General features: G+C 41.8%; 1 protein-coding gene across 1 annotated transcript; it reads right to left on the reverse strand.

The window, feature by feature from the left end:
- Window positions 1-395: 395 nt before the first annotated feature.
- Window positions 396-11,726, reverse strand: CUNH10orf82 (chromosome unknown C10orf82 homolog). Its single transcript, XM_029286061.1, has 5 exons — window positions 11,669-11,726; window positions 9,251-9,472; window positions 4,501-4,690; window positions 3,559-3,647; window positions 396-556 (listed from the first exon to the last, which is right to left on the reverse strand). The coding sequence occupies exons 1-5, from the start codon at window positions 11,724-11,726 to the stop codon at window positions 396-398; spliced, it is 720 nt and encodes a 239-aa protein (XP_029141894.1).
- Window positions 11,727-13,129: the final 1,403 nt, after the last annotated feature.

Raw genomic sequence — 13,129 nt, forward strand, 5'->3', positions numbered from 1 at the left:
AGTGGTGGTTATCTCATCTTTGCAGAAAGTCATCTCGTGTGAAATCTCTTTTAAATTCCTTACTTGTTGACACCTTATAGTTTTTATGCTTCCTTAAACCCAAAGACAGCTGCATTTTGTCCATATATCCTCAAAGCCGCTTCTTCATCAAAGATGCCGCTGAAATCATTCATTTTCTCCAACTGAAGTAAGTGACTTCTCAGTTTACTGTATGTGTCAAGTTATGGCTCTCTCCTGGCACAGCAACTCTCTTACAAATGGAGTTGATAAGAAATATCACATATTTTTAAATACTTGTAAACTTCCACATGATTGCTCAAAGAGAGAAAGTTTTTAAATAGCCCCATTCCAGACATTAATGTTCATTTTAATTTTCTAATGGTACAGTTCAAATATTATGCAATTAAGGTTTCCTTGTCTTCTTTGATTTGGTGTTGACCTTTTTCCATTTTACGTTTCTTACTAAGGTAAGCTCCATAGTTCACATCTGTGTGACTGCATACAGAGCAACTTCTGCATATATTTCCAAATGTTCTTCCAACACCAGAGCGTTCGTCTGCAAAACACAAATATTTTGCATCATATGCACCAGTTGGTCTTTAACTTTCTTCTTTTCTATGGTGGAATGGCTGGATTAACACATTAACTATTGCAACAAAAAGAATGCAGTTATTACATGGTATCATGTTCTACGGCCATGTTTTTCAACCTCAGGGCCTTTAAGATGGGTAAATTTCAGCATAATTGATGGTGAATACTGATGTGGTGGTGAAGTCCATCAGACACTTAAAGAGTCTGAGATCAAGAAGCACTGCTCTGTGGGAATTCCTTGGTAAAAGATTGGATTCTATTTCAAATATATATATTTTGGGGCCAAAAGACCTAAAGTACTACACAGGCTTAGATTTTAGTTTTTCTAAAAGGACTGCATCTCATGCTAAAAGAATGAAAGACATTCAAGTAGGTGCAATCTTCTTACCACAATTCCACAGTAGTTTGAAAAACAGACTCGTTGAAATATTGAAATAAGATTGTTGGCCGTACAGGTACAATGATAGCTAGGGAAATGACTGAAGTCTGGGAAATGGGCTGTCAGTCAACAGGACTGCGGATTTACCATCAGCTTATCAGGTACTTAGTAGCCCAGGGCTTGGCAGCACAAGGAAACAACAACCAATTAATAGGAACACAAAAGGAGCCCCCAATCAGGCATCCCATGAGCAACGGTGATGTCACTGGCTAATCCTTTTAACCAGGCAGCACCTTAGGTCAGCGGTTCTCAACCTATGGGTCGGGACCCCATTTGGGGTCGATCGACCATTTCACGGGGGTCGCCAAGCAAGGCTGTCCGCCATTTTTTTTGTCTGCCATTTTTCCCCTTTTCCGGCGGGTGCCTTACCTCCCTTGGGCTGGGCCAGCTGGTGGTCGGCCTGCTTCATCTCTGCCGCTTGCCAGCTACGCCTCGGCCGGTGCAGGGGGCGAAACCACGCATGCGCGGCACTCCCGGGCAGGGAAAGTCTTCGACTTACGACCAGTTGGGTAGTCCTCGACTTACGACCGGTTTAGTCCTCGACTTACGACCGGTTTAGTCCTCGACTTACGACCGGTTTAGTCCTCGACTTACGACCGGTTGGGGGTCGCGGCATTAAAAAGGTTGAGAACCACTGCCTTAGGTGCTTCCAACACAAACATGTGCAACCAATTTGGGATCTGACTGCACAAATTAAACTATTTGGAGTCCTCCTGATATTAAATGTATCTTCACCTATATCTCCACAAGCTCAGTCAACAGCCATTGGGGGAATGGAAACTGTTTATCAATTCTTTAGGGAAGACTGAAGGACAAATACCAACATTCTAATGTTGGAAAGCTTGATCCCTCCATACTGCTGTGAGAGGGAGAAATTTTCATTATGCTTGTCTTTGGTGTCAGCTGCAACATTCTAAACTCTGTATGGGTGTCTATGCTGCCAGATGAATTTCATAATCAGCTTTGTTACTTATGAAATTTGAAGCTATAAAAACAAATTTATTTCTTGCAGAAACAGTTCTAATTTATCACTCAAGCTAGCTAGTCTCGATTTTTTTCAATATATCCAGCCACGGGCAGAAATATTTCATCTGCTATTTTATACTCATCTTGTGGAGTTAGAATATGATCGCTTATTATCATTGTTCTGCTTAAAAGTTGAGCACACTTGAATGCTAAACATTCGGGTTACAAATTTAAATCAACCAACTCCTTTAGCAACTTTGTGGTACAGCTTATAGACTGGGGTGGGCAACTATGATCCTTTACTGTGGACTTCAACTCTAGGATCTGGGTATTCTGAGTGTTGAAGTTCACAGGTCATAAGTCACAGTTGCCCATCCCTGTTATAGACTGATATACGCATTAGCTTTTTCTGCTGCATGCTCTCAGTTAGTCACCTCTACTTTCCAACTCTGATTTATATTTCTTGAAGCATAACATCCCCCACCCACAGCTCTGCCTTTGCTGGCTAGAATTATAGCATTCTTGAAGGCCAAAAGTGCTTTGGCGCAGGCAGGAAGACTCGTGTTGTAACTTCTTCAACCAAGGGATCTTTCCCTGGGATTCTCTTGCAGCTGCTGGAGAGGCTTCCATATACTTTCCCCTTGAATAGAATAGAACTGGAAGGGACCCTGGAAGTCTTCTAGTCCAGCCCCCTGCTCAAGCAGGAGGACCGACACCATATAGTCTTAGAAAAGGCTGCAGTTGCTTTAAAAAATTAGCAATAAATAAAAGTTTCTCAAACTTGACAACTTTAAGATGTGTGAACAAACTTCCAGAATTCCTCAGCCATGCTGGCTAGGGAATTCTGGGAGTTGAGGTCCCCACATCTTAAGTTGCCAAATTTGAGAAATACTGCAATAGATACTGCATAAGCATTTTGCCAGGCTCTGGAAACCATTTGTTTTCTCGGAACTCACTACTCTAGCCGGCATAAACCTGTGCTGATCTGGATCATAGATGTGCCCCAACATATCTGGAGAAAGTTGCAGTAGACAATGTTTAAAATCACTAAGCTGTAAAGAAGCATGGAAAAACACTGCCTCTATTCTTCCTTTAAACCAGCGGTTCTCAACCTGTGGGTCGCGACCCCATTTGGGGTCGATCGACCATTTCACGGGGGTCGCCAAGCAAGGCTGTCCGCCATTTTTTCCCCTTTTCCGGCGGGTGCCTTACCTCCCTTGAGCTGGGCCAGCTGGTGGTCGGCCTGCTCCGTCTCTGCCGCTTGCCAGCTATGCCTCGGCCTGCGCAGGGGGCGGAACCACGCATGCACGGCGCTCCCGGGCAGGGAAAGTCCTCGACTTACGACCGGCTGGGTAGTCCTCGACTTACGACCGGTTTAGTCCTCGACTTACGACCAGTTTAGTCCTCGACTTACGACCGGTTGAGGGTCGCGGCATTAAAAAGGTTGAGAACCACTGCTTTAAACCAAAGTTGGGACAGACTTGTCTATTAAAAGGAAAGTGAGTTTGGCCAATAGCTGAGTGCCCCAGCATGGTTTCAAAGAATAAAATCTGAACCCTTACGTGGAATATGGCCAGTGTACTTGGGCATCATTCCTTCAGGTCTATAGAATCTCTGGTGGTGTGATTCTTTGGTTACAGGCACTTCTTTCCTAAAATAGAATAGAATAGAATGTATATCAATGTATACATATATTAATGTATATCTAGCAGTTCTTGCCATTTTCCAACTTTTTTGGTTCTTGTTATGCACCCTGTTGGGTCTTCTCATAATTCTCCTAATAGTTTTCTTCTCATACTAATTACTTTTTATTTTTAAAAAACAAAAATCCAAATTCATGTCAGGCTGTCACCATTTATTCCTAGAGCTTTTAACAGTTATCTGGCAGAAATAATCACCCATGCAGAAACAAAATAGCTTTACTCCTACTGAATTTCTTGCCTTAATAATAAATAATAACAAACACTGGTTTGGCTAGGCTTGGTTGCCAGAAATATTTGGCTTTCTTACTATTAAAGCTGAGGCTGAGAGGCAGGAAACTCTATATTGATTTGATTTAATTTAATTTAATTTAATTATTTATTTTTGCCTTTGAGTCAGTCTTGACTCCTGGTGATCACCTGGACAGGTTCTTAAAAGTTTTCTTGGCAACGTTTTTGGAAGAGGTTACCATTGCTTTATTTCTAGGACCAAGAGAGAATGACTGGCCCAGAATCATCCCTCTGAGTTCACGCCAAATGTAGGATTAGGGCTCACAGTCTCTGGGTTTCTAGTCTGGGGCCCTAACTACTACACCACTATTAGGATAATAATAGACCATTACAAAAGACCAATCTTTGTTCCATTTTAAGTCCATTTGTGGCTTTAAAGGTTCATTACTTATGCAATTTATATATTTATTAACATTATATTTCCAAATGATTCCTGATCCATTAACAAATACAGTTCTGTAATATAACATCAAAATTCTCTCAAGAGAGAACAGCAATGTACACCATTTGAACATCTCAATGTGAACGTACGTGAAATCTTGTTTGCCTCCATCCAATGAGTTTTTAAAATCTCGGTAGCAGTTTTCTGCCATCACATGATAGCGTACTCCATGACCAAATTCTGTGACCTTGGATCTAGGCACAAAGCCACTCCAGCCTGGTATGGGTGGTTCAAGGAGGCTTCTTTTGGTCTCCACAGGCCCTGTAACATGGTCAAAAGAAGTATTATTGAGCTAATGGAGGCTGAAGCTAAAGGAGGCTGACATGGATTCCAAATGGTACAGGGGGAAAAATGTAAACCAGGTCCAACATTAACCATAGTTGAAAAAACAGATCCAAGTTTTGATATATTCCCTAGAATTTCAATGTCTTCCCTTAAATAGTTTGCTAAGAACCTACCATATAGCAGGGGTGGCTCATCCTTGCCCCAACATCTACCCAAGTCATTTACATGGCACATTTTTTTCCAGTCAGAGATGAAAAGCAGCAGATTTGAAGAAATTCTACATTTTGCAGAACTTAAAATAATTCTTTAGAAAATCTTCCCACTGCTCCAGTTCTCTGAACTCAAAGTCCCAGTATTTTCAGTAAAGGATAATTTCTCGCCTCATCACCTGCAGGACCATCTCCTCTGAATTAAATCTGCCTATGCAACTCAGACCAAGCTAAAAGTGTGTGAATTCTCTTCCCCCAAGATTCTAAAGGCACACAAGCCCAACAGTATTACATCTCCGGCATTCTCAAATAGTATTCTCCATGAGGCCAGGCCGATTCCCTTTTTCTTGTCATTGTGGAAAGCCATTCATGTTTTATTGATGTAAGCTGCCTAGGTTTGTTACAAGTGGTTGGCACACATCTTGTAAAAATAAATATATATTGGTTGGGGAAATTTATGGAGGGGTCTACCTATCTGAAAACTGCTAGCATGGGGAAGGCTGCTGTAGAGAGTTAGGAAGATGACCTTGACAGAAATATTCAGGAATTGTTACCTAGGCAAAAGCAGGTGAAAAATTCTTAAGATAACATTCAGAAGTGGCTCAGGCAGAGACCTTCCTAATTTACGGGAGTATAAGAAAGAGAAGGTATAGCATTATCAGACAGGGAATTCTGATAATTCTGTTATTATAGTTAATCTCAAGAAAAGTAGCATTAGTCTTCCTATGTAGTTGGCTTTCTGGTCTGGTCTACCTAGTGGAGCTAACATCTACTAGAGCAGTGGTCCCCAACCTTTGCAGCTTGGTGGCCCAGCTGGAGGGGGAAGAGGGGAACCGGGCTTCATGAGTGGTGAGTGGGCGCGCACACACATGCAGCTCCACTCATGCAAAAAAGAAGCCTTTGGGGGTGCGGTTTCACGCTCCTTCAGGGTTCTCCAGACCAAAAGCTTTTGCAAAGGGATGGAAGGCCTGAAGCAGCGCAAGATCGCTCCCCTGAAACATTTTGTCTGTTTGCAAAAAACTTCTAGTGCAGAGAAGAGAAGCCTTTGGGGGGGGTGTCTCATGCTCCTTCAGACTCACCGAGGCTGCCCAATGCTCCAAAAGCAGATCGGGTGTCCGGCTCAGGCAGCTTCGATGAGTCAGCGAACCTGAGCAGGGTGTGCTCATGCCACTCAGACTTGGTGGCTTGGCTTGGCAGCCCAGCTGGGTGGGAAAGGGGAACTGGGCTGCGTAAGTGGCAGACCAGCACACACATGCGTACACGCAGTTCCACTCACACATGAGAGAAGTCTTTAGGGCGCTGTTTGTGCAAGTGGAGCTTGCGCTTGCACCAGCCTACCTCTTGTGCCACCCAGTTCTGAATAGACCATGGCCCGGTAATGGGTTAAAGCCTAGAGGTTGGAGACCTCTGTAGTAGACTCTTTGATCTCTTAGAACAGTCCAAGAACTAAGGATGCCTACTGACCACAGAGAATTCACGGATTGATAATTGATTACAGTAAAAGTGGAAAACCTGATAGGAGAGGAGTGAAATACCCTGAACAGAAAAACTCACCCTAAAAGTATGCCTCACTTATAAAAATCAAATAATATATGTAGTAGAACCTCAATTGTGTAAAATTAATTCTAAATTTGCAGAGTATTTTGTCCAGTCCTCCAGCTGAGCATTTTAGAGGACACAAAGCAAGTTCACATAGAATCACAGAGAGAAGCCAATACATGTTTCTCCCTATGTGAAATAGCAAGATTATTAGAGCCCTTTGTCATGTTTTATCTTTCCAGTCTTGCATATGATTTGAAAAATAAAAATTAAACACCAAAGGACTTGACATGGGAGAAATACTCCTCATACCTCTCTCCCAATGAGAGAATTGCTATTATCCTGTTCTTCATTACAATTCATCAAAGAGACTTTTCCTTCCCATACAGTGCCTGCCTCGGTTGTGGGTAACAGCCATGAAGTCCCTTCAGTAGAGCAAAAAGAAAAAAGAAAAAAAAATCCTACAGAACTTGGCATCTCTGATGATAAAACACCAAGCTTTGTCATTTAGCCTTAAGCTTCGGTATTTGGGGGAAATAAAATGAACAAAGATAATTTGTTCATAGTGCCACTATTTCTTGTAGTAAAAAAGTCTTTCCTACTTAAGCTTCTAGAATGCAAAATTCTAGTTGGAATGAAGAAAGCAGAAAAAGAATTAAGACCTTGTAGACTGTTAAAACTATTCATCTAACCAGTAAAAAGAAATCAGTTTGGATACATTGCTACAGAGGCTGTCAATCTAAAGTTAAGACAGGGTTTGCTTATAACATTGGCTCTATTGCAGTGGTGGCGAACCTATGGCACGCGTGCCAGAGGCGGCACACGGAACCCTCTCTGTGGGCATGCGTGCCATGCCCCAGAGATGGCAACCGTCCTTTTTCAACCAGCTTCCCGCTAACTCGCCGAGGTCCCACATGGCCAGATGCATCCCAGCATGGCTGGTTTCCCTCCACCCGTCCCATCCGTCTTGGCCTCACATGCTCTCCTTTTCCCGGGCACGACCCACTGCAGCGCCTCCTCAGCTGTTGGCCATCTGTCCAGCTTAGAGGCGGCTTCTCTGAACTTCTTGTGGCGGGCTGCGGAGCCCCAGAGTGCGCCGGTCGAGGGGCCGGCAGGCTGTGGCTGCTGACAGACACTGTTGGCCCCCATGTGCTCGCTGACCTCTGTGTGCGGGGGTCGATGGTGTCAGGCAGCAGCTGCCCCAGCCCCTGCCTCGCCTTGCCCTGCGACAATGGCACCCCAGCTCTGCCTCACCTCACCCCGCAGGACGAGCCTCCTGCCCACTGTCCCACCTGCCAGAGACCCCTGGATCTCCCCCAACCCTGCCTGGTTTCCACAGGCATCCCTCCCAATGAGCAACATCGAGGTGACCACGCCCACCTTGGCCACGCCCACCCAGTCTGCCATGACTACCACAGCCACACCCGCCCAGTGGACCACACCCACCTGGCACCCGGTGATAAATAAGTGGGTTTTGGGTTGCAGTTTGGGCACTCGGTCTCTAAAAGGTTCGCCATCACTGCTCTATTGCTTTGCTAGCAGAAAGGCTGAACATAAATGCTTGCTTGTTCCCAAGAGCTCAGATGCAGTGAAGCAAGAACAAAGCTAATAAAACAGCCCATCTCAAACCCAATATTGCAAAAAGGACAAAAAAGTGTGATTCAAAAAGGACAAAAAAGTGTGATTTCAGTCCCTGAAACAAGTAATGCCATGAAGACAAACAGATCCAAAGATGATTCAGAGTCATGTAAAAAGCAACTTTTGGGGGGGCTTTGAACAAAGCCCCTAAACCAAGACACTTAGTGGACAATAAAAAGTATATTAAAGACACTATACACTGAAATTAAATTCTGTATTTTATTTTTATACTTTGATAAAGTTGTAAGACTAATCAATTAATAAACTATCTATTAAGAACACAATTCACACCCTGATTTGTATACTCTGTACTTAATCAGCAACTGAAAGAAAATTTTGACAAATTAATTTGTCTATTTAAAGGTTACTTGTAAGGCTGGCTTAAAAATATTCTTTCTTACAATCTTTTTGTTCCAATGTATCTTCATTCTGTACACTTCAGCTCATCTAAATATCTGATTTCCTAATCTTCATCTTTTATTGCAAAGTCAAGATTACTTTATTCATTGATAGTGCAAGAAACATTCCCTTTGGCATGGTTATGTTTTTAAAGATTTACTGTCTTATAGTTTAGTTCATTTCTAATTTGAAGACTCTAGGTGTCCAGATCATAAAATACAACTGAATTAAAAGAATACCCACAGAATGCCTAATCTGTATCCTGGAGCAATAACTCAAATACTATGAATGTCCATTCTGCTTTTTGATTCTTTTAGCTTTTTCATTTCTACCAAGTTGCATCTTCTAAGGGTTAGTTTATTTTTAAAATGAGAATACTTCTTCTCCTGTTTGACCTCACTTTTCAAGTGATAATTTAATTTAAATATTGTTTTGGTCCAAATTATATATTACTTACTGTTTATCGTGGCTTGCTGTTACACTTGAATTGTATCACATCTTAAATATTCAATACTGCCAGATATGTTTGCCTATCTAAACATAAGCTATTGCTAGATGTTTTTCAGAGAAAAGTCCTTTAAACAAAGACTCCCAACAGCCTTTCAGCCATTTCCACAACAACCAAATATTCTGGATTCTGCTGTACTCAAAACAACTAAAGATGCAATTATTTGTCAATACTGTTAAAAGTACAATGGCAATAAAAGGGATTTAAGTAAATTCAAATTATTATAAATTATGCATACTGTACCCAGCACATTGGGATGACGTTTGTAATTATAGTCATCAAGTACATTTAATATTTCTTCATTAGTGCAAATAGGTGGTAGCTGTGGCACGGTGGCTGCTGTATGCCTCAGTTCAGCTATCTGGTCATTATTTCTCTCTGTAATATTACGAAAGGTCTTAACACACCACACAGAATCATTTCCAAAGCTAGTTCCAACACGATAGAATCTGAGAGGGATGTATCCTACAAAAAGCAAAGAAATGTAGTCAGGCGCCATTCAGAAACCTTCAAAATAGGATAACTTAGGATTTTTCATTAAGTCAATTGTTTATGTATATATAGGACAGGGGACCCCAAAATTGGCAACTTTAAGACTTGTGGACTTCAACTCCCAGAATTCCTCAACCAGCATATCAAAGTTGCCTGGCTGGGAAACAATAATCTAATCCAACACTTAAAAGCAGAGATCTTGTACTATTACTTCCCTAAGCAATGGCCATCCATCCTGTTTAAGGAGTTCATACCTTTGGAAGCAGCTACTTCATTATAACCTCATTAGTTAATTAGAGTGTCCATCATAAAACCAGGTTTTATTGCCTGCATTCACAAAGGTGTGCAAGATAGATTATTTATTGGGTTATAAAACAGAATGTTTAGTTCTGGGGCTATATCTTTCAAAAGTATATTACAGTGGTGGCGAACCTATGGCACGGGTGCCAGAGGCAGCACTCAGAGCCCTCTCTGTGGGCACGTGCGCCGTCGCCCCAGTCCTAGGCCTTCAGCTGGGTTTTATAAAACCTTTTCGCTTTAGGCCTCTGCCACCGTGTGCAAAAAAACAAACAAACGTTCAATCAGTCAATTTCAGCTTTTCGCGGGGAAAAAAAGATCTTGCAAAGTTGGAATTGATTAATTGAACTTTTTAGTCCCACCCAGTCTGCCGTTATCACCGCAGCCACACCCAGCCAATGGGCCACGCCCAGCCAATGGGCCACGCCCAGCCGACACTCGACGATGCATAAATGGGTTTTGGGTTGCAGTTTGGGCACTCAGTCTCTAAAAGGTTCGCCATCACTGGTATATTATTTTGCCAGGTGATTAATTTATATTCATAACATTTGATCATTATACTTCTCCCACCCATCCCTATAATATAAATTATTATACCTAGCACAAGGCAAAGATTAAAGTCTGGCGTGCATGCCACTAAGGAAAGGAAGACTGGGGGTCTTTATATTTGCCCTGAACTACAGATATGAAAATGAAAACAAAGGAGGTAGACTTCACCTTGAAATATCATATGAAACTCTCAGCAAAGAAAGAGACTAAAGAAGAATATGATATTGATGGTATTTCCAGAAGACATATTAAAGATTAGTGCTTCCCAACTAAATTATCTCCAGAAATAGTACCACTCCCCCTATATTAATTGCAGATCAGGATGATTACGAATCCTTGGATACAGAGGGTCAGTTCATCTGGAAGACATCAATTTAGGGACTGCTACCTTACTATTTCTTTACAGACATTGGTTCATCCACAACCTGAGCATTTAAACAACTCTGGGTACAGGTGGTACACGGAATCTAGTTTTAATCCAGAAAGAACATATTCCAATGCAAGCTAGTGTCCAGATTACCAAATTAGCTAGAGCACATAAAAGACTCCAGTGTTGTAGTTAAATCATGACACATACAAAGTAGCAGTGAGTATCTTCAGTTTGATAAGTGACAATAATTTCAGATCCATTTCAATCATCTATGACTGGACCAGAGCTAGCTAACAGCTCTTTGCCTTTCAGTGAATAGTGAAATTGGGTCATTGTTTCAGAGAGATTTCCTTACCAGATTACTCAATGCCTTCAACATAGCAGAGCTTCTAATGTACTGGAAAAGTTCTTAAAATTTCAAGGAGATATCCAGAGATATACCTGCTTTGAAAGTATCTCATGTTGAACTGAATAGCACAGTCAACATCAGTGGTTGACCACAGGAAATATTTTATGACATTTTGTATTACGTCATAAAATACTTTATGATAATTATGTCACATTTGCCAAATTTCAATTCAAGTCATGGTTCCCAAATTTTAAATACATTCTCTAAGTTAGCCATTTTTGTCATACCTTGGTTGAAAAAGTTTTGCCTTTTGATACACTCTTTCGCCCAGTTAAAGGTTCCAAGGCACAAGAACTTTAGCAGTATATAGATAACGCGCTACTGGTTAAACATAATATCCTTTCATACGATCATGTAAGGCTTTCTTTTTAGCTTTAGAATACTAATAAAAGTTATAATCTCATTTGTTATTGGTACATCAATGTATTAAACAGTAACAAAGAGATTGAGCTGAGAAAGTTGATCATTGGCTTCCTCTTTATCTGGACATTGCAATCCTTGTCAAGTTAATGGCCGAGAAGTGGCCAAAGCTGTAAACTGTTACCTGTGTATCCTGGTATCAACGGATGATATTCATCTACTTGCCGCTGAAATGCTGTCATGATTTTTCCAGCTACAATGACAGAAAGCAAATGCTCACTGTGGCATCCACACTTTAATATGACTTAAGCCTTTAAAAGGCCAGTTTACTTAAAACATATTGACTTCCAGTTTGTCAAACTCTTCACAGTCAATCACTTCTGCATCTTAATGTCATGAAGACCATCCACATGGATATAGGCACCAATTATGAGAAAGAAGCCTTCCAAAGCAGATTCAAAACAGCTCAGGAAGGACAGCAAATGTCAGAGATAAGCAAACCCTCCCTAGAACCATGGTAACAAGGACCTACTATCCTTCATATAAAAGAAGTGTTTGTGTAATTTCTTAAGGACACAGGCACCCTCAAGTCAAACTCAGTTCCTGTTGACTACTACATCCATGTTGCTTTTTTTTTTTTTGGCAGCATTACAGAAGTGATTTTGCCTTTTTATAGGACATTATTTTTCAACTGTCCAGTTAAACCAAAAGCCCTGGGACTTCTAGAGAGGTATTTTGTTTTGTTTTGTTTTGATCCAAGCAAACACAGACCCCTTAAGCTTACAAGAGCAGTCAAGGGGAACTAGGAGCTATCCAGAACCAGCCCACAAAACACAAAACAACCCAACTTTCCAGGGTTTGTCCCATGTTATCTGGTAGTCATTTCCTGTCTTTAAATGTGGCAAACTGTTAACTAAATGGTCATACATAGCTTCTGGTAAGCAAATTCTCCTCAACCTCACCATTTTAAAAGCTAACAAAGCTCTTCAGACCACTACAATCACCCATATCTCCCACTAGACGCCCGCCAGCCTTCAGCTGCCCAGGTTTCATTGGCTTCTACTGCTTTCCCATAACTTTCTTTTGTGCAGAACATTAGAAGAGAGAGAAACGGTGAGAAAAAATAACAGGGCTTGAGGTCTACTCTAAGAAGCGCAATTCCGCAAAAGCAAACTTGCGAGCCAGAGAAAGAAAAACAATTAACGCCTTTGGTTAGTAAGTGTTGTAAGCGGAAAAGAGGTAGTGCGACCACCCTCCCCTGATTTCAGTTTTGCAAAGAACCCGCCAGGCTTAAGGAGGGAATCGTTTACCACCGTAGTATCTGCCGACTACACACTCCTCCGCCGAGTCTCTCCCGCCCCTCCCAGAAGAGGTCAATATAGCCGGCTCAGTCCCACGGCATTATGACCTCAGTCGGCAGGATCTTTACAACGGGCGGGAGGGAGACTTCCGGAGTTTAATAATAATAATACTCAGGCAGAGGCGGTTTAGCCGGTGTGTGTGTGTGTGTAAAAGGATCGGGCAGGAAGAGAGAGGAAGAAACGCGCTTCTTTTCACTGGTCAGTTTTTCAAATTGACCGCTTGCCTTTGGGTGCTCCAACGATCCCCGAACGCTGTTCCGAAGCAAGCAGGAAAGTAGCAATAT

Source organism: Protobothrops mucrosquamatus, unplaced genomic scaffold (genome assembly GCF_001527695.2).
Source record: "Protobothrops mucrosquamatus isolate PMUCROS unplaced genomic scaffold, P.Mucros_1.0 scaffold2797, whole genome shotgun sequence".
In the NCBI taxonomy this organism is placed as follows: Eukaryota; Metazoa; Chordata; class Lepidosauria; order Squamata; family Viperidae; genus Protobothrops; species Protobothrops mucrosquamatus.

Excerpts from the sequence above, each read along its gene's own strand:
- CUNH10orf82 (XM_029286061.1), bottom strand. The coding sequence starts at position 11,726 with ATGACAGCATTTCAGCGGCAAGTAGATGAATATCATCCGTTGATACCA. Across the intron at positions 9,473-11,668 it reads GTTGATACCAGGATACACAG|GATACATCCCTCTCAGATTC; the intron begins GTAACAGTTTAC and ends TGCTTTTTGTAG. Across the intron at positions 3,648-4,500 it reads ACGTACGTTCACATTGAGAT|GAAAGAAGTGCCTGTAACCA; the intron begins GTTCAAATGGTG and ends ATTCTATTTTAG.